Here is a 27,168-nt window from a genome sequence, read left to right as displayed (position 1 = left end):
CAACCTGGACTTCACCCCTGCCATGGCCCTCCTTCCTTCCTGAGGGGGCCTCACTGATGCAATGTTCAAACCAGACAGAACCTGGCACTGGCTGGAGCCCAGAAATGCAGAACTCGGGGGACCTTCCAGACTGTTCCCTGCAGAGCCCGTGGCCACACCAGAGCTGCTGCGACCCACAAGGAGGGCTTAAGTGCACAGAAGCAGAGCAGCAGGACAGGAAGCCCTATAGCAGCAGGGCTTGAGGCGCCACCTCCTCCAGGAAGCCTTCCCAGAGCGCTTGCCCCTGCAAGCTGCTTGAGGTGCTCTCCTCTGAGGCCCAGCCCACCCTTCTCTCTGAGGATTGTCAGTTCTCTTGGCTCCTCCACTCTCCCACCAGACAGCTGGCTCCTTGATAGAAAGGACTGTCATGGTCACCTCTTCTCCCTAGCATGGAGCTAGGCCCAGGGAAGGGGCCCAGGGGACCACTACTGAATGAATAAAGTGGATTAAGGGATGAAGACTGGGCTTGGCACAAAGGTCTGAGTGGCATCAGTCTGCTCATTCTGTGGTGTGGGCACCTTTGCTTTCTAGGCCCAAGGGGTTTGTCCCCAGTGGGCACGGAAGTCAGAGGATCTGGCATCTGTCCCACTGTTCCGTCCAACAGGGCAGTTCCCCTCCGCCAGCCCTCCCCCCACACCCCCCACAGGGCTCCTCCTGCACGCAGAGACCACCCTTCAGATGTAGCACCAGTTCCAGCTCTGGAACCTTCCCAGGCCACTCACCGGCCATTTCCTCAGCCTCCGTGGAGCAGCTCCCCTGGGTCCCACCCATAGTCGTACCCTTTGGAAGGGCCGGGATCCACCCTGGCAGGAGGTGGGCCTCCCATGTGGCTCTGGGATGCCCAATTCTCCCCTCTACACCTTGGTTTCTGCTTTTGAAAACAAAGATGGTAACCCCACTCCCGTGTGAGAGCTCCTCCGGCTCCCGCTCTGCGCTGCCAACCGCAAAGCTCAGTGGAAACGTGAGGGATGCCAATGACTGTCACTCTTCTGATTCTCCGCCCCAGCTGAGCTCAGGTCTAAACACGCACCAGGCCAAACTGCAGAGCCGCTGAGCCGGGAAGCACGCCGTGAGGAAGAGCACGGGGGAGCCCAGGGCCGGCTCAGATCCCAGCTCTGCTTCTTCCCTCACCTCTCCGAGCCTCACGGCCTCAAGTGCAAGAGAAGCATCATTGTAATTATCCTTCAGAGCGCGGCGGTGAGGCTTGATGTGCAGAACCCGGGAAAGGTCTCAGCAGAGAGCCTGGCACCCAGCAAACGGCAGATGACATCACGGTCGGCACTGTCATAGTGACCCCAGGGACTTATGGCTCCTGGAAGGTCAATTCCTCCACCCCCGCGACATGAACTGAGAGACAGAAGGGGTCCCAGTGTCTTCACCTTCCTCTCTGCAATGGATCCAAGCAGTGGAGGCCCGCATGCTCCTCCCCCAGAACATCCACTAGCATCACTTAATTCTCCTGACCAAAAGGATGAAAAATGAGCTCCACCTCCGAGGGCTCATTAGACTTCATTCATCAGGAGGAAGGTGAGCAGATTCTCCCTTTGCGGAAGATGCTGCTCCTCCCGTCTGCCGGTGTGCTGATCTGCCTGTGTGCCGGTCCGCCCTGCTTGCCACTAGGGTGTAATGAACTGCGGGTCCACCAGCCCAAGCCCCTCCAGTGGACGTCCCCAGGACTAATCCTTGTGTTGGGACAGAGCGACGGGCAGCTCCAGCCATCAGGACCTGTCTGCAGCCAGTTTGAGAACGCTGTCTGTGTGTTCCTCCAGCGTCCTGTGTCTGCGTCACTTTGCTAATGGCTATGATCCTGATTAGACAGTTGCCCTCTGAGGCCAGGAGCTCTGCTGACTGACAAACCTGGAGCTGAGAGGGGCCCTGAGTACCAACCGCGGTCCCGGGCCGGGCACGGTGACCAGCGTTTTTGCCATACATGGCAGAAGGAGATGTGATTAGCTGGTGCCATTGATGATGTGCAGAGAAGTCCTGTGGTTAGTCCTGGTCACATACAACCAGGAAGAGGCTAAGGAGAATTTGGACCAGGATTTTCTGACCTCCATTCCAGGAGTCTTTCCATCCTCCATGCAGTAAGAGACCCTGTTTCCCCCCTACCCCTCACCCCCAACCCTATTTTGTAGAGTAAGAAATAGAAAATAACGCAACATCACACAGGCACCGTTTACTGGTCCGGCTCTGCACACGCATGGCTATGTCTGATCCTCATAACAACTCCACGCGGCAGGAAGGGTCAACACCCCACTGGACAGATGAGGAAACCGGGGCTTGGGAAGACAGACGACCTGCTCGAGTCTCCCAGCTGGTTTCCAACTCAGGTCTGCCTGACTCAACAACTCAGACTCTGACCCACCAGGCTACCTGGAGTCCCTACGTGGAGCCCAGAAAGGTTTGTCACCCCACCCCCAAAAGTCATACAATGTGCGAGCAGCATTGCCAAGACCAGAGAGCAGGTCTCCAGAGGCCCAGTTTCAAGTTCCCCCGACCTCTCGGCCCCACCGAGGGACGCCCCAGCCCGTCCTCCCCACGCAGGAGGCGCCCAGAGGGTGCGCCACGGGAATGCCCAGTGAACTGCTACTGAATGGTGCCTGCGCACTGAGAGATCTGGACAGGCTTGCAACAGCAGCTCACTGCCCCACGGCCCCTTTGTTTGCTCTTCATCAGTCCCCTCCAGGCAGCAGCTAGAACGGCTGCTTCCCTCAGCCGGCAGCAGACTCAGGTCCTCAGCCCCACACTGTGTTCCAGGAGCTGAGATTACGGAAACAGCTCCCCAGTGGCTCTGCATGTGTAGAAACGCTCCGCACCTATCATCTCCTTTGATTCTTCCTTAAACCCCAGGAGGTGAGCTCTATGCTAGGGATGAGGACACTGAGGCTCAGAAAGTATTCATCCCCCGGGGCCCCAGTCCCAGATGTGGGCAGTCTCTGCGATCTCTGCTCCAGGCTTCCCGACACCAGGTCCTCGCCACGGGCTGGTGGGCTGGGGGCCAGGACGGTGATTCTGCCCCATTTGACGGGAGAGAAGGGACAGGAGTCCTGAGGACTAGGTCAGGGAAAGATGGCAAACAGAGAGGAGAGAGACTCAAGTGATCAGAAGGATGGGCTCCAAATCCTGGGGACGACGGCTTCTGCTGCCTTCTCAACACCAGACAGCGAGGATGCTTCAGGAACGCTATTTCAAGGAAGCCCTTACAGCACTTCTGGAAAGTAGGAATTATACCTTTTACAGGCTGTAGAAACTGAGGATCAGAGAGGCTAAGTAGTTTCCTCAAGGTGACACAGCTCAGGAGTGGCCAAGGGAGATGCAAGGTCAGATGTGCGCACTGCGGTTCTGAGGGATATGTATGACTACGTTGCTGGGAGGTAATTCTCTCTGGGTCTCTTGTGTTCTGAGTAAAGGCATTGACAGCTCTCATTCCCAACTATCTTCTCAAAGACGTGTGTAGAGTAAACAGCCCTGAAGAAACAGAGAGTGTCCCCTCTGGGGCAAAGGGCACATCTGCTTCTTGACCAGGATGATGTCTCCCTCTGAGATAATAATGTCTCCCTCTGGGACAAAGGCTGGGTAGGTTTGCTAGCAGGTCCCTTTAAAAGAGCAGGGTTTCCCTGTTACGCAAACCCACTGCATGCAGAGACTCCCCCGGGCTGCTCCGCCTGGCCCCCACGGGACTCGTGGGATAGGGCTCACGGATGTGAACATGAAGGCCTTGCTGCCGGCTGTGCTGTGAGCAATAAAGTCCTTTATCCAGGAGCCTTGTGTCTCCCATCAGCATCTTTTAAGTTGTGGCACACTCACTTGCAAGCAGGGTAAAATTTCAGACCTTTCACTGTTCTTGATATTTCTGTGCCAAGGTTCAAAAACATCAGCGGCAAAAATTCTGGAAGGGAGGATTGGCTGAACAGCAGCAAGTGGGAAAGAGAGACCTCTTACCAGCATGAGCCAAAGGTACAGCCTGACAGAAGGCAAGACTCTGCTCTCAGCGGCCACATCAGTGGGTATAGCAGGGCTAGATCTGAGGAGCTGACAGATTCTTCTTGCATCATATCTCGCTCTGAGAAAACTGATTTATAAGAGCACTGACGGACCAGAGCCTGACCTGGTGAAGATTCCAGAAGGAATATTCATTTAGGAAAATAATTGAAGGATGTGGCCACATTTGGTCCAAGAAAAGAGATGATGCAAAGGGAGGATATAGGATGACGGTCCAACATAATCATAATTACTGACATTTGTGCAGGCCTGTACAGTGTGCACTTGACATCCATCACCTCAGTTCATTCTCCTGCCACGCTATGGACTAGGTGCTACTATTCCCATTTGACAGACAGAGAAACTGAGGCTCCAAGAAGTTAAGCATCTTGCTCCAAGTCATGAGTGGCAGAGCCAGGCCTGGAACTCGAGCCTCCTGCTTGCCCATCTCAGGTGCTCTCTGTGGACCCGGCCAACCACAGGAGAGGCTACCACGGGCAAGCAGGATTAGACTCGCTTCCTAGGACCAACAGGCAGAGTTAAAGGGAAGATGATTTTTGACTCAAGGAAGCTCACAGTGAATAATTCCTGTATACTGGCCACTTACGGGGTACCACATTTCCATAGCTAAGCCTCAAAATCCTGAGGTTTATCATAACTTATCACCACCATACCATTGCTCAGCTGAGAATGTGGAGGCTGGGAGGGATGACACGATTTCCCCAGCTATGCAGTAGCTCACACACGGCTCTGCCGGACTCCAGGGACTGGAAGTCACTGCCTTGTGAGGTGGTGAGCTCCCTGTCGCTAAAGATACACAGAAGGTGACTCACCCTTCCTAAAGAGTGCTGGGGAGGGATTCCGGCATTTTACGGTAGGTCTGCCTAGGTGATTGGGCCAGAGTCCTAGAGCAATGCAAACATCCGAGTCAGAACTCACACTCAGGGTCCCCGACTCAGGGGCTCATTATGCCCACTCTACAGCATTTATTAAGCACCTACCAGGGGCCAGGCCCTGGGGCTCCAAAGAAGAATAAGGCACAGCTTGTTACGTCAGCCTCTGAGGTCTCCTAGACAGAGAGGGACGCGCTCTGAGGCTTCAGTGCCGTGGGGAGGGCTGAGTTCACCTCACCTGGAGAGCTCCCTCCCATGGCCTCGGGACCACAGCAGCGCTGTCATCAGTTTTTGTTTTTTTTTTTTTTGGCACTTTCTCCCTAGATGGACTGCTGGGGATCGCCAGGGTGAGCCATGCATTCTAGCTGGGCTCCCAGAACAGTGCTCCACACCAGTGGGAGGCTTCAGGGTGATGGGTGGCTAGTGGGAGATTGGATGAGCCAAGGGCGGTCAGGCAAACCAACTTTTCTGAGCCTTAGGATTAATTTCCTGGAGGTAGGGTCTGTCCTTACAAGACCACCCCCTGCTGTTGGGGCTCAGTCTGGGATTTCAGGGGCTCTGTGATGGCACGTGGCAGGGCCAGGAGTGTGATGGGTCCCGCTCACCCTCTGCCACCTTCCCGATGAATCCAACCAGAGCCAGCACTTCCTGGGCACGCTCTGGGTGGCAGTGGGACAGAGAGGGGAGCGGACAGCAGGGGCTGTATGTTCCCCATCTTCGGTCACCTTTCACGGGAGGTGACGAGGGGTCGGGACACGATGCCATCACTGACTACAACCGGCTGTGCACTTGCACCTTCAGTGTCTGTCCCCACCGGAGAGCACGGATGTGAGTGCCTGTTCCCCAGCGTCCCCAGCGCCTAGAACGGAGTCTGACCCACACTCGGTGCTTAGGAAACAGTTGAGAAATGAACGGGCCAGAGGGAAGGTGCTGACTCTGGAGAAGTTCGAACCATCCCCATTCATTTCCAAAGAGCAAGAATATGAGTGAAATATACAGGGAGGTGCACAAAGTGTGGAACAGCATTTCGGTCATCCCCGGGAGATCCAACAAGCCCTCTGAAGCCCAGATGACCTCTGAGGGCGGTGACCCACTGTCCTGGTTTTCCCAGGACTGTCTGGGTTTCAGCACTGAATGTCCCACATCCTTGGGAACCCCTCAGTCCTGGGCAGACCTGGAGGTTTGGTAGCCTTATCTCTGAGTCATGGTTTTGATGGTGAAGCCCGGAGGTTAGTAGGGGTCAGCCCTCTGCTCAAACCCAAGCCCCATCAGCTACCTGCTGCAGAGTCTGACCCTCTCTGGGCTCCAGTCCTCATCAGTAAACTGGGGACGACAGCAGGTTCACATCACGGGACTGCTCGGAGGATGGAACAAGAGGCTGCATGAAAGCTCGCAGTCCTGGGCGGGCACATGGCAGACCCCCTGCGGGGGATGCGGAGGGTGCCAGGGACGGGGAGTCTGAGGGACAGGGTGTGGGGTGTGGGGGCAGGACTGCATGTTGTCAGTAACCGGTGGCCTTGGGGAAAGCCGAGATCCAGACCCAGCGGGAAGTGCCGAAGAGCTGACGCAGGATGCGGTTTTCCACCCAGCTTTTCTCTGCTTCTATTGATTCCTGGCTCTCTCTCGATTCACTTATTAAATATTTACCAGGTCTGGTCCCGGGCAGGGCAGCAGCGCTCCTGACGTAAACCAGATGTGAACCTTTGCCCTCAAGGAAGCTCGGACCCAGGATGCTCTGATGGACAGGACGAGGGACGGCCATTTCCAGAGGGAGCGAGCTTCCCCTCTCGAGGCTCCCTCCCCAGTTCCTTCAGCCTGCTGTGGGCTCTGCTCCACCTCTGGCGCCAGCCTGTCTGCGCCTTGGAACAACTCGTTTCAGCCACAATCCACTCAGCCCACACAGGCCCCGGGGAGGAAGACGCAGGCTAACCGAGGGCTGGGCTGCAGAGGCGGGTGACACAGAACCACCCTTGCTTGGCGCTCAGATCTCCCTTCTCTCCCACTTCAACACTCTGCAAACCCTCAGCGGTACTCAGCATTGGTACCTGGGCCCTGGGCTCAGACCCAGCCTGTCTTATCCACTTCTTCCTGGGTGACTTTGGGCCAGACCCTCAGGCTCTCTGAACCTCGGTATCTTCCTCTCTGAAACGAGTGTGTGCTAGTCCTGCCCTCACAGGGCGGCGGGCAGCACAGAGCCCGGCCCTTAGCAGGCGCCCAAGATTTGTCCCCACGTCCATCTCTTCTTCCTCCACCCGAGGGCAGGCTCCTGCGTCACCCGTCTGCGTGGCTGGGAGCGATACCCTGTACATAATGCGTGATGAGGGTGACAAAAATGACAAAGGCTGGCAGTAGCTTCTTTTTGGCTCCTCAACACCCCCCAACACAGCCCGAGGGGTGTCTCCACGGCTGACCCTGCCTGACTGATCTGGTTACTGGGACATGCAGCAGGCCCAGGTGGCATCTCCAGGGGGAGAGAAGCAGCACTGGCAGGATGTCAGAGAGGAGGCAGGAGACGCGGGAGGCACTGTCACAGCTCAGCCAAGAGAGGCGGGGCGCAGGGACCCGGAGAGCTCACTAGTCACCTCTCTCAGATCCCCTGCAAAGCTGCTGGAAGTCAAGCCTTAACGCATTTCTAATTAGCACCCGGAGCTCCGGGCTGAAGAGATGGGTGAGAGGCTGTCAGAGGGTCTGGAGAGGACAAACAGGGTCCCAGCTGTCGGCTGCCACCCTGGTGGGCCTGAGGCTGGAGCAACGTGCTCCCACCACCTCACTTTCATCTTCCCGGGTAATGAGGCTCCTCAGAGTCCAGGAAGCATCAGAGAGGCCAGCCCTGCTCACTAAGCTACCCAACTTCTGGCTGCCGGCATGCAGACCTGACACCTGGATCATCAACTGGCTCTCCGGGGTCTTGGGACATCTTGTCACAGGACACCCTGAGGAACCTCAAGTGGCAATGGCAACAGGGAAAGAAGTTTGGTCTGTCCATGCACGGTCTGGCTTTCTGACACTGGTAGGAGAGACTCACCTGCGAGGTTAAGTACGTGCATCAGCCATGTTGACCGGTATTACGAAGAGAGAGAAGGGCTGGACCAGGCTTCCACAGCCAGGAAGGGGAGGCCGTGGGCCAGATCCAGACTCAAATGTCACCGTCCTTTTCCCACAACGGGAGGAAAGGAGGCAGGGTGGAAATACAGTTGTTAAACACACAGGCTTGAGAACATCCTACTTCCAGCCAAGATAGAGTAACGGGGACTGGATTTGCCCTCCCAACTGAGACAACAACAAAAATGGATAAAACATAGGAAGACGGCAATGAAAACAGTGACTCTTGAGAGATGGGGGACAAACAAGGAGAGCCCTACGGCTGGCTGACTCGGTGTTGTGCCTGGGGAGAGTTTCCAGGCTGTGGAGCAGGAAAGGGGAACCCAGGCGGAGGTGGGTGGACTTCTTGACTGAAGAGATGGGTCTGAGAGTCAGGGAGACCGAGGTAGCTGGAGACCATGAGGCAGAGTATGCAGAGGAGAGGGTGGACAGAGAGGGAACCCTGGAGATTCTGCAGAGGACTGCTCAAATCCTCAGCAGAGGGCCAGCGAGCACACGTGTGAGGAAGCCGGCCGAGGCAGGAGAGAACCACCCTGAAGGACGACAGGGACCAGTGCCTGGCGCCCCTACAGGGCCAGAAATAGTGCCTGTTTCCACCAGGCCTTTTGAAAATCTCCTAATTCACAGGGTGTTGGGTAGAATACTCAGACCAGCCTTGTCTCCATAATGGGAAGTAATGACTCTCAGACTAAAGATGGCTCTTCTCCCGCCTAACAAATCTTTTTTTTTTTTCCTGCTTTATCTCCCCAAACCCCCCTGTACACAGTTGTATATCTTAGTTGCAGGTCCTTCTAGTTGTGGGATGTGGGACGCCGCCTCAACGTGGCCTGACGAGCGGTGCCATGTCTGCGCCCAGGATCTGAACCCTGGGCCTCCGCAGCGGAGCGCACGAACTTAACCACTCGGCCATGGAGCTGGCCCTGTGCCTAACAAATCTTAAGAGCAAGACCCCAACTGATCAAACTGTTTGCAAGTAATGTAAGCACATCCCAGAACCAAGCTTGAGAACATTTATAGGAATACAAGAATATCTAACATCTGACGACGTAAAATTCTCAAGGTTTGACATCCAATCAAAAATTATCAGGCATCCACAGCAGCAGGAAAATACAACCTGTAACGAGGAGAAAAGGCGATCAACCAAAACCAGCCCAGGACTGATGCAGAGTTGGAATTAACAGACAAGCACATTAAAACAGAGGTTAGAGCTGTATTCCACATGTCCCAACAGCCAGAGGAAATATCGAACACGGTGAGAAGAGAACGAAGATACAAAAAACACCCAAATTAAGCTTCTAGATGTGAAAACTACAACATCTGAGATCAAAAATACACAAGGAAGGATTATTGATAAGAAAATATTGATGAACTTGAAGACGTATCAATAATAATTATCCAAAATGAAAGAGAAACAGAAAAAAAAGACACAAAACAGTAAACAAGCACCAGGAAGTCGAGATAACTTCAGGCAGCCAAACATGAGTATCCAAGGGAGAGGAGAGAGAAGGGGGACAGAAAAAACATGAAAAGAAATTATGGTAAACTCATACAACTCAATGGCAAAAACCAAACAACCCAACTAAAAAATGGGCAAAGGACCTGAAGAGGCATTTTTCCAAAGAAGATATTTAAATGGCCAGTGGGAACATGAAAAGGTGCTCAACATCCCTAGTCATCAGGGAAATGCAAATCAAACCACAACGGGATGTCACTTCATACCTGTGAGAATGGTTACTATCGAAAAGACAAGTGTGGATAAGGATGCGGAGAAAAGGGAAGCCTTGTGCACCCTTGTTGAGAGCGTAAATGGTGCCGTCACTATGGAAAATAATATGGAGGTTCAAAAAATTAAATTAAAAAATTAAAAATAGAACTATCCTATGATCCAGCAATTCCACTCCTGGTATATTTCCAAAGGAAACAAAATCACTATCCTGAGGAGATATATGCACCCCCATGTTCACTGCAGTGTTATTTCTAAGAGCCAGAACACTGAAACAGCCTGAGTGTCCACTGATGGATGGAAGGAGAAAGAAAATGTGGTGTACATATACCATTCAGCCATAAAAAAGAAGGAATCTTGCTATTTGCAACACCGTGGATGGACCTTGGGGGCATTATGCTACATAAAATAAGTCAGACAGAGAAAGACAAATACTGTATGATCTCACTTATATGTGGAATCTAAAAAAAATCAGATTCAGGGGCCGGCCCGGTGGCACAGCGGTTAAGTGCGCACGTTCCGCTTCGGCGGCCTGGGGTTCCCTGGTTTGGATCCCGGGTGCGGACATGGCATCACTTGGCAAAAGCCATGCTGTGGCAAGCGTCCCACATATAAAGTGGAGAAAGATGGGCACAGATGTTAGCTCAGGGCCAGTTTTCCTCAGCAAAAAGAGGAGGACTGGCAGCAGATGTTAGCTCAGGGCTGATCTTCCTCAAACAAGCAAACAAACAAAAACAAAACAGATTCATAGAAACTGACCAAATTAGTGGTTGCCAGAGGCAGAGGGTGGGGCAATTAGGTAAAGGAGGTCAAAAGGTATAAACTTCTAGTTATAAGATAAATACGTTCTAAGGATGTAATGGTGACTGTAGTTAACAATACTGTACCGGATATTTGAAGGTTGCTAAGAGAATAGATCTTAAAAGTTCTCACCACAAGAAAAAAAGAATTGTAACTATGTGAAGTGACAGATGTTAACTAAACTTATTGTGGTAATCATTTTGCAATATGCACATATATGAAATCATTATGTTGTACATCTTAAACTTATACAATGTTATATGTCAACTATATCTCAATAAAACTGGGGCGGGGGGGGAGAAAGAGAATGGCCGAAAATTTTCCAAATGGGATGAAAAGTATAAACTCACAGATGCAAGAAGCTCCCAAACTCTGACAACAAGAAACATGAAGAAAACTACATTAAGGCACATTATTATCAAAGTGCTCAAAATCAGTGAAGAGAAAACTGTAAAAGCAGCTGAAGGAAAAAAAAGACACATTGTGTTCAGAGGAACAAAATAAGGATGGTGTTAGATTTCTCCCTGGAAACAAGGCAAGCAGGAAGATGGGGGAGCAACATCTTTAAAATACTGAAAAAAAAACTGTTAACATAGAATTCTAAGCCCAGTAAAAAATAACTTTCAAAACTGAAAGCCAAAAAAAGACTTTTTTTCTCCAGACAAACAAAAGCTGAAAGAATTCATCACCAGCACTTCTGTACTACCAGAAATGTTAAGGTTCTGTAGGCAGAAAGATAATGACACCACAAAGAAATATGGATCTACACAAAGGAATAAAGAACACTGGAAATAATAACCATATGGGAAAACATAAAAGATTTATTATTATTATTTAGATCTCTTTAAAAGATAATTGACGGGGCTGGCCCCGTGGCCGAGTGGTTAAGTTCGCGCGCTCCGCTGCAGGCGGCCCAGTGTTTCGTCGGTTCAAATCCTGGGCGCGGACATGGCACTGCTTGTCAGACCACGCTGAGGCAGCGTCCCACATGCCACAACTAGAGGAACCCACAACGAAGAATACACAACTATGTACCGGGGGGCTTTGGGGAGAAAAAGGAAAAAATAAAATCCTTAAAAAAAAAAAAAAAAAAAAAAGATAATTGACTTTTTGGGGCTGGCCCAGTGATGCAGTGGTTAAGTTCACATGGTCCACTTCGGTGGCCCGGGCTTCACTGGTTCAGATCCCGGGTGCAGACATGGCACCGCTTGGCAAGCCATGCTGTGGTAGGCGTCCCACATATAAAGTGGAGGAAGATGGGCATGGATGTTGGCTCAGGGCCAGTCTTCCTCAGCAAAAAGAGGAGGACTGGCAGCAGATGTTAGCTTAGGGCTACTCTTCCTCAAAAAAAAAAAAAGATAATTGAAGATAATTGACTTTCAACAAAAATAATATTAATGTAGTGTGAGGTTTATAACATATGTAGAAGTGAAATGCGTAACAATAATAGCACAAAAGCTAAGAGGGGAGAAACAGACACTATATGTGAAGTGGCATAATATTTCTAGATAGGTGGTAATAAGATAAAGATACATACTAAAAATACTAAAACAAGCACTAAGATAACAAAATAGTTATAGCTAATAAGCCAACAGAGGAGATAACATGGAATAATAAGAAATTCTCAATTGATCCAAAAGAAGGCAGAAAAAGAGGAAAAGTGGAACAAAGGACAGTGGGGCCAATAGGAAACAAACATCAAGACAGTAGATTTAAACCCAACTATAGGAAAAATCACATTAAACATAAATGGCTTACACACTCCAATCAGAAGGCAGAGATTGTCAGACTGGATGTAAAAAGTAAGCTGAGGTGGCATGGAGATCTGAGTTTGAATCCCAGCTGGGGGCTCCAGGCAAACGACTTTGCCTTTCCAAGCCTCAGTTTCCTCATCTGTGAAATGGATCTTAAAACTGCCTGTCCCACGGGGCTGTCACGAGGATTTAGTGAGATTCTGCGTATTGCTCAACACAGCGCCTGCCTGGCACCTCCTAAGCATCTGATGAACGGCAGCTGTGATGGGGAGCTACAGGGACATCTTGAGGGAACAGAACAGAGAGGGAGTGAAGAGATGGGTTTCCATCATCTCAGAGTAGAAGGACCCCTGAAGCAGGACTGAGCAATAGCACATGCTCCGCCAACGCTCAAGTATTTAATTGGAGACTTGCGATCCACCTCCAGATGCCCTCTCAGTTCTGTGATATACAGCTGTTTTAAGTTAAATGGAATGTCTTCACTCCTAAAACACTATCTAGAAATTTGGTCTACAGAAAACACTACAGATTTTTACTTCTTCCTTAACTGCTCATTACACCCCTGCAAAAATCTAACACTATATTCTCTCCTGAGGCAAGTCTAATGAGAACAACAAAATATTTAAATCTTTTAAATGGGAATCTGAAGTACAACAAGACAGGCCCTTCGGTCAAAAACATTTGAGATAATAGACAGTTTGTATTTTAATGATAATTCTTGCCTTACCGAAAAAGGAGTAGTGGCTGGCTGGGGAAAACATCCTCTAAGTAGCACATCACCAGACTCCCTAGAATTCTGTTTTTCTGGGCAGTACTGTGTTCCTCTGGGGAGGGAAAACTTCTGCTGGTTTCTTGCAGTTCTTTCAGAATGACCCCACGGGGCCTTGAGTGTAGCTACCACCATTTCAAGAGATAACAAAACCGCCTCATCAACACTACTAGATGTCTTTTGTGTTTTCTTCCCCAGCTCCATGAAAAATGATTAAAATGCAAATTAACTGTGAGCCTCCCAACGGCCAGGTGCAGGGAGAGGTGGGGGAACGGGGCCTCGTGGGGGATGCATCAACATCTTAGGTATGATCAGACTACACGTGTCTCCCAGAAAGACCCAGCCGGTGTCAACACAATGTTCCAGATGTAGCCACGTCCTCCCACCAGCAAGGCTGAGGTTCTAAGAGCTGGGCTGAAGGGAGAAGTCGGGGGGGAGGGGGGAGCCTCCTCAGGTCTCCCTAGCAAGTAGTGATCCCCCCACGTCTCCTCCCTCCATCCCACATCCCACAGCTCTTCCTCCCTCCACAACTCAAGGAACTTACTCTCTTACCAGGTGACACATATTAGGCTGAACTATATACGAATATGAAACTATCATTTTGTGGGTCAAAAAATGGTCAAACGTCAGTAACTTCATATGGTTTTACCTAATAACATCATGGCCTACCTTCTTAGTAATAATTCACTTCTCTCCTGGGCTTGGCGGTTTACAAGGTTTTGTCACGGTCTACACGCACCTGTCCAGTCTAGAGACACTGCACTGGCAGCCCCAGGATGAATCCAGCCCACACACCTGTTCAGTTTGGTCCAGGTCATAGCTAGTCTCCAAGGATGGCCGCCATCCACTCCTTCCCTCCATCCTGGATGAGCATGCTGCTCCCCACATCAAGAGATGGAACCTGACTCCTGTCCCCCAAAATCTGGGCTGGCCTGAGGACTTTCTTGACCAAAAGAATGAGGAGTTAGTGACATTCTGGGACTTCCAAGATTAGTTCATAAGAATCTTCGCAGCTTCCACCTGGGAATGCTTATACGAGGGGCAAGCAGGGCCACCCAGGAAGAGACCACCATCCTGGGATGATACCCCAGCTGCCTGAAGAAACGTCTGCAGGATGAAATGCCAAGTGGAGAGCACGGTCAAGCTGAATGGAGTTGGCAGACACGTATGTGAAGAAACCACACTGGACGTCTAGACTCCAGCCCCAGCGGCCCCACCTGATGCCACTGGAGCAGAAACAAACTGCCCAGCTCTGTCCTTCCCAAATTCTGGTCCCAAAAATCATGAGCAAAATAAATTATTGCTTTAAGCCACTAAGGAACTGAAATAATAAGCAATAAGTAATCGAAGCAGCTCACACCATGGTTGGTCCATTCGTGAAAAATTTTTAATTAGTTGCCAACATTTGAAAATCCAGACTGCCCGTAAGAATCAGGATGCTCAGTTTTCTTGAGGACCCGGAAGAGCCCGCAGCCCAGGGCCTGTGTGTCTACATGGCACAGAGAGGTGCTGGGACTCAAGGCCGCTGCTCGCTGGGCCCAGGCCAGGCCCTGCTCTCTGGGTCACCACAGCCTCGCACCCCACCTGTTCTGCTCCACAAGGTCACCTGCCTGGCCCCAGTCTCCCTGGCCTCATCTCCCACTCCCTTGCCACCTGTCCCCTCAGCCCAACCGAACCGCAACTTGCAACCCCCACCCCCAACAGGAGACACTGTTTTGAGCCTTTGGACATGCCCTCCCCTCTGCCTGGAATGTCCTCACTCCTCTGTCTACACCACAGCCACGCATCCTTCAAACTCAGCTCAATTCAAACCTCCAGAAGCCTTCCCTGACCTCTGAAGTGGGGTGAGGTGCCTCCTCTGGGCTCCCAGGGCACCTCCGTTTACCTCCACCCTGTCACATATCACATGGCAGGGGCTGTGACCCCCTCCTCCCCAGGGCTCCGTGTAAGAAGGGTCTGCACACTGGGCATGTTTGCTGAATGACTAGATGAACAGTTCCATGAGGAAGGCAATTTTGTGTCCATTTCACAGGTGATGAAACTGAGGTTTAGAGAACTGATCTGTCCACTGCTTCTCTAAGACCAGTGGCCACTAACACAAGAACCAAGATCCTCACTCTTTATGGGTCTTCAGACCCTGGAATGGGTTAAATTGCGTCTCTTGAAAAGATACATTGAAGTCCTAACTCCTGGTGCCTGTGAATGTGACCTTGTTTGAAAACAGGATCTCTGCAGAGGCAATCAGGTCAAGACGAGGTCATCTGGGTGGGCCCTAACCAATGTGACTGGTGTCCTTATAAGAAGGGCAGAGACACAAGAGACATAGAGGGAGAGCACCAGTGACAACAGAGGCAGAAACTGGAGTGTGTCTCCAAGCCAAGGAACACCAAGTATTGCAGACAGCGCCGTGAAACTAAGAGAGAGGCGTGGAATGGCTTCTCCCCTAGAGCCTGCAGGAGACCAGGACCTTGCTGACCCCCTGATCTTGGACTTCCTGCCTCCAGAACTGGGAGAGAAGAAATGTCTGCTGTTTAAGCCCCTCAATTTGTGGTAATTTGTTATGGTGGTCCTAGGAAATGAATACACCTCTTTAAGAACTTGTTTAAAATGTACATAAACACAACATTTTGTGTACCTCAAAGGATCAATGATTCCCTGAAGCGGATCCATGGAGGGTCCCTGGTCGTCCCCACCATCCCCCCTCACGTGGACTGCTCTGCGAGGTGGTACGACGACCTGGAAGGAGAACCCTGAGGTCAGCAGATGGGGCTCCACTCCCGCTCCTCTGCGTCTTGGCCAAGCCACTCTGGCTCTCTCCCCATTTCCTCCCCGTCTATTGGATGGGAATAACAAAGGCACCCACCCCATGACAGGCTTCCCACCTGTGGCAGGTGTGGTCTGGAGGGAGAACCTCAATTCTGGGGCAAGTTTCCAGGTTACGTTATTCTGGGCCTCACTATTTTAAGTTGCTAAATCAATACTCGGGTGACTTTCAGTGACCACATGACTTTTGATGACCTAAAAGGGACCAGGAAGACAAGGATCTGTTTCATCCAGAGACGGGGGAGGGAGACAACCCTGCAGTGTGGGTTTAAGCTCCGGGTCTCGACCTTCACCGTACGCTGGAACAAAGCGGGGGATGAGAAGAAAATCCTGATGGCTGCTCCCAGCCCCGGACTCTGAGGGGATTGTCTGGGGTCCGACCTGGGCAGCAGGACTCTTAAAAGCTCCTGGGAAAGTGTAATGGAAGTGACATTTCATCCATCAGACCCCAATCCTCAAAGTCCTGACGGTGACAAGTATTCAGGGGGGAGGGCCCTTGACACCTCGAATTCACTGTCTTTTCCTGCTAACGTCTTTTCACGCACATCCATCTTGTCTCGCCCTCATCCAATCATCCAACAGACACTTGTGGAGAACCTACCATGTGCCAGGCATCTTGGTCGCCCTCGCTGGGAATGGCCTGGCTCATCATTTCTCCAATACTCTGTAAGCACCCAGAAAGAAAATCTATATCCCATTCAACTCTGTCCCGCAGTGTCCCCGTCCCAGTGCCTGACGTGGAGCTTGGCACAAGGGCAGTACTCAACATTCGCTCAACAAGCGGGTGGAGGCACTAACGTTTCGCTACCAACCTGCCTGCTGCTGACGTGTGGGGACGGGCACTCGGTCACACACACCTGGCCGTCCCTGCACTCCCAGAGCACGTGCTGAGCACTCACTTCAGGCAAGCACGGCTAATGCTGCAGATAAAGGAGTAAAAGTTCCCACCCTTTTGGGGATAAGAGGAACAGAGCAACACCAGAAAGCAATCCATTACAGTACAACAGACCATGGTAAGACCACTTCCGGGCGGAGAAGAAGAGATGAGTCATCTTCAAATATGTCCGCTCTGTCCTTTATATTGTGTCTCCAGGGTGAAGAATAAGATGGAAAATCCAGCATCTTTGCAAATACTCAGACCCACATTTGAAACTCAGTTCTCCTCCCTACTATTGGCATGTCCTGGACAAATTATTTAATCTCGTTGAAGTGTGATATCCTGATCTGTAAAATGCGCACGACGGTGCCCACGTCACAGATTTGTAAGGATCGGCTGTAATCACGTGTGCGAGTGCCTGGCGTCTGGCATGTGGCAGGTGTTTAGCAAACCTTAGCCTCTCTCCCCAACTGACGGCACTTCACGTCTCCGCTCCTTGCGGCTAGCTCAGGACTGAGCCTGTAATCAACGCACAAACATCTGCCAACAGGAACAAACTGACCCCATGAAACTTGAATTGTAAACAAACAAAAAAATAAAGAACCCAATCTCCGTGCAGGCTCTGCCTATAGGTGCTGAAAAGCTCTGTGTTTATTTTGTCAAGTCACCATAGCAACTCGTGATGCAGCGACCAGCCCCAGGCTTAACTGTGATCAATTTATTTTGTAACCAAGGAAATGCCAGCTGTTCCGTGGGATCCAGCAGGGAAAGCAGAGACAGAGGTTGTGTGAGTGCCTCTCTCCTCTAGAAATAAATCTGGCGAATCCTCCTCAGTTTTCATGTAGCTAAAGTCACCACTATCTAAAATGATGTCCACATGACAATATGTATAAACATGGATTTAGGAATAGGAGACAGAAAAGCTAGGCAAAAAAAAGGGCCAGCGTTGCTCATGGGAGCAATTAACATTACAGAAAACTCGCTATGAGGCTGCCAAGAGCTGGGACCTGGGCCCCTTGGAGCTAGCTTGGGGATTCTGCATCCTTTCATGCCTGCGTTTGTTCTCAGACTCGCTGTCCATACAGACTGGAGTTTGCTGCTGCTTTTTAAACAAGCCACCACCACCATGAAGTCGGGGGAAGAGGAAAACGTCCCCTCAAACTCCAGTCCCTGGAAAATTAAACAGCAGCTAGTGGGACCCCTGCCACACACCCAGGGGACAGAGGGAACCTCGGTGGCCTTCCTACCTCTAGGTTCCCAACATAACCAACTCATAGAAGGTTCAAGGTCTGAATCTGGTACACTGGGACTTACTCTGCCACACTAAATGGGGCGCTTCCCTGGAGCCAGCCTGTGGGCCAGCACTGGGTCCTCCAGAGCCCACAGACAGCTCGAGAAAGCGGGTGTGTGTTTGCCTTTGTTCTGGCTCAAGAGAGTTGAGGGTCGGAAACGCAAAGATCACCCAACCTCAAAACTCAAGGGGATGCTCCCGGAGCAAAGATGACGCTTTGAGAGGTCATGTTTCCCCTGCCATCGGGAGCATGTTTTGTGTGGAGGGAAAAGCGATGGTCGCGCGGGCACTGGAAGGCTACAGACTCAGCACAAAGCAAAAAAGGGGAAAACGATCGCCGCGCTCCGACGCGTGGCTGGTCACAAAGCAGGTCTCACCGCCCTCCTCGGGCTGCAGGAGCGGTGGTCTCCGCACAAAAGCGAGAAAAGTGAGGTGGGGAGCACTCGAGGCCACCAGAAAGTCGCAGATTACCCGGCGCATCCGGAAGATAAAGAATGGGGAAGAGCGAGGTTGCCCGCCCACCCGGGTTTGCACGGATCTGGGCTGCCCGGCCTTGGAGGGCTCCGGGGCACCGGCAGGTGGGGGATGGCCAGGGAGGGGCGGCTCGCACGGCCCCTCGCAGCTTGAGACCAGGTCGACCTGGGGCGTTCAAGGCTCACGGCCTGCCCCACCCCCGGAGAACCGCGCTCCCCTCCTCCAACGCACGCACCAGGTGGGGATGCCGGCTGCAGACAAAGGACCGGGACGTGGATCCCCGGCGGGCGCCACCGCCCGGCCAGAACCCTTCTGGCGCGCCCAGCCCCGGGGCAGGGCGAGATCGTGGCCCCGAACCTCCCCAAACTTGGCTGGGGGAAGGTGCCCAGTTACCTGCGCGGCCATAAAGGACAGATCCATGGTGTCGCTGCTCCCGCGGCTGCTGCCGCCCGCGCTCGAGTCTCCGCTGCTGCTGCTGCCGGTCCAGCCGCTTGCACAGCTGGCTGGGAGCGGGCCGAGCGGCGAACACGCACCCCCGGACGCCCGCGGCGGCGGCGGCGCCAACCTCACCAGCCCCTGCGAGACGGCGCGTTCCGAACCCGCGCGGCGCCCCCGGCTGCCTCTGCGCTCGCGGCTCCGGACCGCGGTGGGGCCCGTAGGCGGGGCGGGGCGGCTCAGGGACCCGGAGCCCCTGCACGTGACCACTCCCAGCCCCACCCCCGAGGGTGGGCTGAACCTCGGAGCGCGAGCTCGCTTGTCCCTGTGCCGTCCGGATGGAGAAACCGAGGCCCGAGGTGGCGAGCGGTGCAGGAACCAGCCTGGAACTCAGGTCCAGCGCTGTCGGCGGCCTGCCCCGTGCCCTTAGGCCGAGTCCGCCGGGCGCGGGGAGCGGTGCTTTCGTGGGGCTGGCACGCCTTGCTCAGGGGCCTGAGGATCAGGGTCAGAGTGACCACGTTTCCTTGCCAGCTGTGCGCCCAGAGTCCGCTGCGCTGGGGGCTCTGGAGCTGGGCAAGAAGTTTAAATCCTAGCTCTGCTCTGTTGTGCGACTTGGGCAAGGTAGTGCCTCTCTGAACGTGGGCTTCCTCACCTGTGAAATGAAGATAACAGAACCTGAGAATGAAATGAGATCATGTGTCTGGCATGGGTGTCTTCAATAAATATGAGCTCGAACATGGCTAATAACGTAGAGACTAAACTGTGAATGATGCCTTCTAGAATTGCACAGTGTGCAACCTGCACAACTGGTACCCTATGGCTCTGTTCCAATCTTCCCTTACCTCAGACAAGTATCTCACGTTTTTCGGATGCCATAGCTAAAATGAGGAGAACAGCAGAGATGCCGAAAGGGTCCTATGTGTGTGTATGGGTGTGTAGACACCCCAGATTTGGTGGCTGGCCCACGGAAGAGCAGGTGGGAGCTTTGCCCTTCTCTGAGGTCTTACTGGTAGCGTGTGGGTTGTGCTCTGACGGGTGTCTGGTGAGCATTACTTGGTCCCTCCTGGCGGTGTCCCTCTCAGCGCCTTCTCACCCAAGCTCATCATGAGCCTCTAAACAGCCTGTGAGGGAGGCAGCCCCCAGACTCTCAGACTTTGTCAGGAACAAGAAAGCTATGGCACAGAGAGATGGAGGAGTCTGTTCAAGGTCACCCAGCAGCTGGGAGCCCAGCAGGGGCTGTGGGAATGGGACCAGAGCCTTACGGACTGGTATGAACTGCATGTTTGTGTCCCCCTTAAAATTCATGTGTTCTAACCCTAATCCTGCAGTGGGATTTGGAGGTGGGGCCTTTGAGAAGTAATGAGGTCGTGAGGTCATGAGGGTGGAGCTCTCGAGGGGATTAGTGTCTTTATAAGAAGAGACAAGAGAACCGGAGTTCTTAATTTTAATTTAGTCAAAGTTTATGAATATTTTCCTTTCCAGTTAGCCCTCGTTTATGAAATCCTTTCCCAACTTGAGACCATAAAGATAATCTCCTGTAGTTTTTTATTTCAATTTTTTCATATTTCAGCCCTTTTGTAAATGATTATTTTTTGGTCTGGGTTACGGAAGCAATTTCATTTTTCCCATGTGAATAAGCAATTATCCCAGCCCTTTCTTGACCAGTCTCGCCCTTTCTGTTTGGTGTTGATTAGCATCACCAAATTTGCCAGGTGTGCATCCGGGTGTGGGTCCGTTTCTGGGAGGTCTAGTCTGTTCCATTGGCTGTTCATCTGGCCTGGTATTGATGCTGTTCTGACTTCGTCACCGAGATGGTTAATTTTAGGCGTCAACTTGACTGGGTCATGGGACGCCCAGATAGCTGGTTAAACATTCTTTCTGAATTTGTCTATGAGAGTGTTTCTGGAAGAGATGAGAATTTGAATCGGTGGACTGAGCAAAGCCGTTGGCCGAACCCAACGTGGGTGCACATCACCCAGCCCACTGAGAACAAAAAGGAGGAGGAAGGTTGAGTTCGCCCCCTGCCTGACCCCCTGAGCTGTTTTAAATTTTGATGAAGTCAGTTTACCTTAATGGATTGTCGTCTGCTGTCAAGTTTAAGAACTCTTTGCCCAGCCCTAGATCCTGGAGACTTTCTCGTATGTTTTCTTCTGGAATATTTATAGTTTTCAGTTTTACACTTAAATCCGTGATCCATTTTGAGTTAATTTTTATATCAGATGCGAGACTTTGGTAGAGATTCATATTTTGCTTAAATATGAATTTGCCGGAAAGACTGTCTTTCCTCCGCTGAATTGCTTTTACACCTTTGTCAAGCTCAGTTGGGCGTAGTCGTGTGGGTCTATTTCCGGGTGCTTTGTTCTGTCCCATCCATCTATGTGTCTTCTCTTTGCTGATTGCTCCAGCTATGTGACAACTCTGGCTAAACTGATTCCTCCACTTTTATTCTTCTTTTTCAAAAGTATTTTAGCCATTCTAGTTGTGTTTTGCCTTCCTGTATAAATTTTATAATAATCTTGTCTGTATCTACAAAACAATTCTACTAGGTTGGGATTATGTTAAATTTATGTATCAAATGGGGAGAAATTGCATCTTTGCTGTGTGAGTCTTTCAATCCATGAAGACAGCATAATAAATCTTTCCATTTATTTAGATTTTCTTTATTCTTTTCATCAGTGTTGTGTAGTTTTCAGCATGCAGTCCTGGACACGTTTGTTAAATTCACACCTAGGAATTTCTTTCTTTTCTTTTTTAAGGATTGTAAATGGTATTAAACTTTTCATTTTGGTGTCCATTGCAAGTATATAGAAATATCATGGGTTTTGTTTTGTCTATCTTGAATCCTGTGACCTAGAACTTATTAGTTCTTGGAATATTTTTGTAGATTCCTTGGGATTTTCTGTGTGGACAATCACGTCATCTGCAAGTATGGATCATTTTATTTCTTTCTTTCTGACTTGTTTTCTCTTTATTTCCTTGCCTTGCCTTACTGCACTGACCAGAACTTCTAGAACGAGGTTCAACATGGGTGGTGAGGCAGACCCCCATGTTTCCATTTGCTCCTCACGAGGACCCCCGGAGGCAGGCAGGACAATGGTGAAGATGGAGAGACCTGCCCAAGGTGGCTGGCTCTTCTGCACCCCTGGCTGCTTCGTGATGACTGTGCTCCTGCAGGGGGCATCTCATCTAGGAGGTGCTCAGCAGACAAATGGCTGGTGCAGTTCCCCGCCTGGCAGGTCTGGCCTTGCTCAGGAAGAGCCCAGCTCTCTCCCAGGACTCAGCTCTGAAGAAAAAGAGAGATGGAACAGGCGGCGAGCTGAGGACGTCTGTTGGTTTGCCTGTTCTGTTTTTATGTTTTAAACTCAAACCTCCCTGAGAGACACCTTGAGTGAATACCTACATTGAGCTGTGTGTCCTCGACAAGCCTCTCCTCTCTGGGCTCCAGTCCTCTCATCTCTAAAAGAAGGGGCAGATGTGGACCCACCAATCCTGAGTCCATTTTTAACGCCCGCCATGTCCTGGCAGTGGACAGAACTATTTCATCACAATGTCCTTAAAGAAAGAAAACATAGTATGTTAGTGATCACATTCAGTGTGTCAAGGAGGACCAGAGGATTTAAAAAGTTGTCAACAAAAGCTTGAACCGAGGTATTTTTAACTGACTCTATTGATGTATAATTTACATAAACGTACCCGTTTCACATATACAGTAGAGGTTGAAGAGTTTTCACACATATATACACCCATGGAACCAGAATTACAGTCAAGATACAGAAGATTCCACCTCTAAAAATTCCCTCTTGTCCCTTTGCAGTCAATCCCCACCCCCCACCTCCAGCCTCAGGCTTCCATCCTACAGGTTATGCAACCAATGTTCAGGTTTCTGTCACCGCAGATTAGATTTGTCTTTTCTAAATTTTTCTGTGGATAGAAGCATACAGAAGGGACTCGATCCACCTTATTTTGTTCAGGGTGATGTTTCTGAGAATCATCCATATTGTTGCATGCATTGTTAGTTCCGTTTTTATTGCTGGATGGCGTTCTGACATATGGACATACCACGGTTTGTTTATTTGTCCTCCTGTTGATGGACATTTGGGTTATTTCCAAGTTTTTGGTTTTTATGAACAAAGTGCCTCTGAGCATTTGTGTACAAGTCTTTGTATAGACATTTTATTTTCATTTTCTTGGATAAAAACCTGGGAGTAGAATTGCTTGGTTATATGTTTATAAAAAATTGCCGAACTATTTTAAAGAGTGTTTGTACATTTTCGTTTCCCACCAGCAGTGTATCAGAATTCCAGTTGCTTTGTATTCTCACCAACACTTGGCATTTTCATTGTCTTTAATTTAGCCATCCTAGTGGGTGTGAGGTGGTACTTCATTACGGTTTAAACTTGCATTTCTCTGATAACTGGTGACGTTGAACATCTCTTTTGCTTGCCTACTGTTGGCCATTTGTGTATTTTCTTTTGTGAAGGATCTGTTCCAATCTTTTGCCCGTTAAAAAAGATTAGATCAATTGTCTTTTTATTATTGAATTGTAAGAGTTCTTTATGTGCTGTGGGTACAAGTCCTATGGCAGCTATATGTACTGCAAATATTTTCTCTGCCTGTGGCTTTTTTCATTTTCTTAATGGTGTTTTTCAAAGAAAAGTTCTCAGTTTTGAAAAAATCCCATTGATTTTTTTTTGTTGTTGTTCTTTTATGGTTCATGCTTTTTGTGACCTCTCTAAGAAATCTTTGCCTACCTCAATGTCATGAAGATTTTCTCCCTTTTTTCCTCCAAAGGTTTATAGTTACAGCTTTTATGTTTAGGTCTATGATCTATTTTTGTTTTTATATGTGGTATGAAGTGAAGGCTGAGGTCCTTCTTTTTTTTCTTTCCCAAATGGATGTCCAATTGTGCCAGCACCGTTTGTTGTAATGACTAACCTTTCTCCAGTGGATTACCCAGGACTAAGGCTAGGTTTAAGGAGACGCAAAGTTTAAGGTGGCACGCACTCTCAGGTGCCAACTCTGCATTTGTGCGACCCTCAGAGTGAGTGTCTCCTTAAATTTGGATGCCAAGGCACCTTGCTGGCCCCACCCACTGACGGTAAGCATCTCACTTTAGAAATTTCACTCTCCTCTGTAGCTCTCCCAGATGACCTCATCCAGGTGTGTAAGGATCCAGTGAGGACGCCCAGACCTCTGTCCTGAGCTCCAGACAGGCACGTCTATCTGTCTACTCAGCAACTTCTCCTGGGTGGTAATGACATCTCAAATGTAACCTGGCCAGCGCTGAGCTATGATGTCCCCCTTCCTCTTGGCTCTGTCACTAAGCAGATGCTGGTTCTACTCAGGCCCTCCGGGGATGACTTTGCATGGTGCACACTGCACACGGGTGGCTGGCAGAGAGGCGAATGGCAGTTAAAATTCAGCCATTCTCATGGACTCCTGTGCTCGGGTGAGGGGCTGTGTCCGTCCAGAGGAAGGGGTGCCTTTGCTAATTGCCCCAAAGGCCGCACAAGGGCCAGTACAGCCAGGAGTCATCCTGCAGTCTTCTTTCTCCCTTATACCCGCTCTCCACCCGCTAACCCTATCGTTCACTGTGTTCTGGCCACGTGGGGCTTCTGTCTGTCCCGGGAGCACGCCAAGTGCATTTCCCTGCAGGGACATAGTCGTTGCTATTCCTTCTGCTTCCCACTCTCTTCCTCCAGGTCTTCTTTTGGTTGGTTCAGGTTTCACTTCAAAAGCCACCTCCCCCAGGAGGCCTTCCCTAGCTTAAGGAAACTGTCCGTAAAATAAAAAGCACCTTATTTTATTTTTTCTCTAATGTTTCTTCATTTTTGTTGAGAGAGGCATTCTGTGCGGGCCCTGAGCATCCCGGCTTTCGGGCCACCTGCATGCTCTGGGTCCTGGCAGCTTGGCGTGGGGACAGGGGAGGGATGCATCTCTGCACAGGACACTTAACGGCTTTGGCTTCCAGGAACAATCTCCAGGCTGCTGTCGTGCCAAGTCCTGGACACATAATTCATGCACACAGAGAACTTGGGATCCTGTGAAGAGGAACATTCTGTTCCTTAAAAGGCTCTTGGCCTGAAGGCCACAGCAGGAGGCCTGACTCTGTCATTGTGCCTCATCTGGGACCCAGATGGAGCAGGCAGGGGGCCGCAGAGACCCTGGGGTGGATGCTTTCTTTTCCTGGGAGGCCCTTCAAAGGGTTTAAGAATTCATGAACTTCTCACAGAGTGATTGATAAATTATTCAAAGCACGTCACCGCAGTGGAGACAGCCCAGGACCCATCCCCCATTTTAGCCGGCAGAGAAAATTGAGGGCAGCAGCAGGGACAGCAAAATACCTAGGAAATCCTGCTGTCCTTTGAGGCTTGGGCCCAGCACTCCCTGCTCTGTCCACTCTCGCAGCCAGACACGTTTTTTTCTGAGCATTTACTACGGATCTCCCTCGGTGTTTTTTTAGAAATGACCCTAGACCACCAGTATCGGATCATCAGGGGACCTTGTTAAAAGGCAGATTCCTCCTGAATCAGATTATCTAGAAGGGGGCCGCGCCACTGGCATGGTACACTCTCCCTGCATGAAACTGACACCGGCTTACCTTCTTCCCAACCGAAATTAAGCCTTCTTGTCTCTGGGCCTCCCTAGGACTCTGCAATGAAATCGTGATTCTATTCCATTCCATTTAACAGGTGTTTACTGAGCACCCGCGCTGTGCCGCACACAGGCGTGGCATCTCGTCTACGTTGCCTCTAAACCCCAGAAAATACAGGCTCACAGAGGTTGAGAAACTTGCTCAGGTCACTCAGCACATATGGGCAGAGTCAGGATTTGAATCCAGATCCAGCTGATTCTGAGTCCACGTGTCTTGTATGCTATGGCTCCTGTCCATAGGAACCTCTGTTTTAGTTAGTTGGAAGCAAGAACAAGTAATTATAAAGTGAGGAAGAATTCGTTCCTTCATTCATTCTGTAACTCAACAAGTTCCCATTCATCCATTCAGTGTGTGTTTCCTGAGCATCTACTGTGTGCCAGGCGCCGCGTGCTTAGAAGGGTCGAGGGAGCTGTGCAGAGCTTCAACAGCGATGACAGGGAGCTGCCATATGGTCCAAAGCTCCCTATTTGGGGAGGCTGAAGAATCGGGTTTGCATCTCGGCCCTGCCACTTGCCAGCTAGGTGACATTAGGCAAGATACCTAACCTTTCTGAGCCAGAGCTTTTTCATCTCTAAAAGTGGAGGATTGAATGAGACGACAGACAGAGTGCCTAGCACTACACCTCACACATAGTAGGTATGCTGTTGATGGTAGGAGACAAAAAGGTTAGTTCAAGTCCATGGGGGGAGGAGAAGGTGCTAGTTTTTGTTTGTTTGGTTTTTTTGGGAGGAAGATTGGCCCTGAGCTAACATCTGTTACCAATTTTCCTCTTTTTGTTGAGGAAGATTGTCGCTGAGCTATCATTTTTGCTAGTCTTTCTCTATTTCATGTGAGATTGCTTTCACAGTGTGGCTTGATGAGCAGTGCTGGGTTTGCGCCCGGGATCCGAACCCGTGAACCCCAGGCCACCAAAGCTGAGTGCGCAAATTTAACCACTGCACCACCAGGCCAGCCCCAGAGAAGGGGCTAGTTTTACACAAGGATCACGTATTTGTTTACGTTTGTTCTAGTTCTGACACACGTTCTGCTAGAACGAGGACACCTGAGGATCATAGAGCCAGAGGTAGGATGGTTTCTTATTCACCCATGAAACGCACCAGCGCCTAGCAGTGCCTGGCTTAAACACAGTGCTGTGGGAATGCTTCCTGAATGAACAGACCAATGAGCTAACAAACATTACGGTTGAATAAATAAAGGAATAAAACTAAGTAGGAGGATGTAGGAAGTAAAAGTCCCCTCTGCCCCCTCAGTGACCTCACCTGCTGTCCTCTGCTGGAGCACGTGCATCGGGGCTGTTACTGAAAACAAGTGAATGCTTGATGCTGGAAGCTCACCAGTCGGTCGCACTGATTCCTCCGTGGTGCAGGGCCCCTGCAGCACGGGAAGGAGAGGGAACGTCGGGAGCAGGATTCCTGGGCCATTGCCACACCCAGAGAATTAGAGACCCACGTCTCCTAGCACCCTCATACACTCACTCATTCACTCCAAAACAGTGACTGAGCTCCCACCGAGAGCCAGGTGCTGTGCCAGGCTCCCTGGAGGATGGATACA

General features: G+C 50.6%; 1 protein-coding gene across 1 annotated transcript in view; it reads right to left on the bottom strand.

Moving 5' to 3' along the window:
* Positions 1-26,904, bottom strand: part of C7H14orf132 (chromosome 7 C14orf132 homolog) — a 49,664-nt gene extending 22,760 nt beyond the window's left edge. The window contains exons 1-2 of the mRNA XM_044774896.2: positions 26,877-26,904; positions 18,921-19,351 (exon numbers count right to left, since the gene is read on the bottom strand). Of these exons, the coding sequence (XP_044630831.1) occupies positions 18,921-19,351; positions 26,877-26,904 (459 nt within the window). The remainder of the gene's footprint in view (positions 1-18,920; positions 19,352-26,876) is intronic.
* Between the last annotated feature and the right edge of the window lie 264 nt (positions 26,905-27,168).

Source organism: Equus asinus, chromosome 7 (assembly GCF_041296235.1).
Source record: "Equus asinus isolate D_3611 breed Donkey chromosome 7, EquAss-T2T_v2, whole genome shotgun sequence".
NCBI classification, from domain to species: Eukaryota; Metazoa; Chordata; class Mammalia; order Perissodactyla; family Equidae; genus Equus; species Equus asinus.
This window is presented reverse-complemented; position numbering and strand designations above follow the sequence as displayed.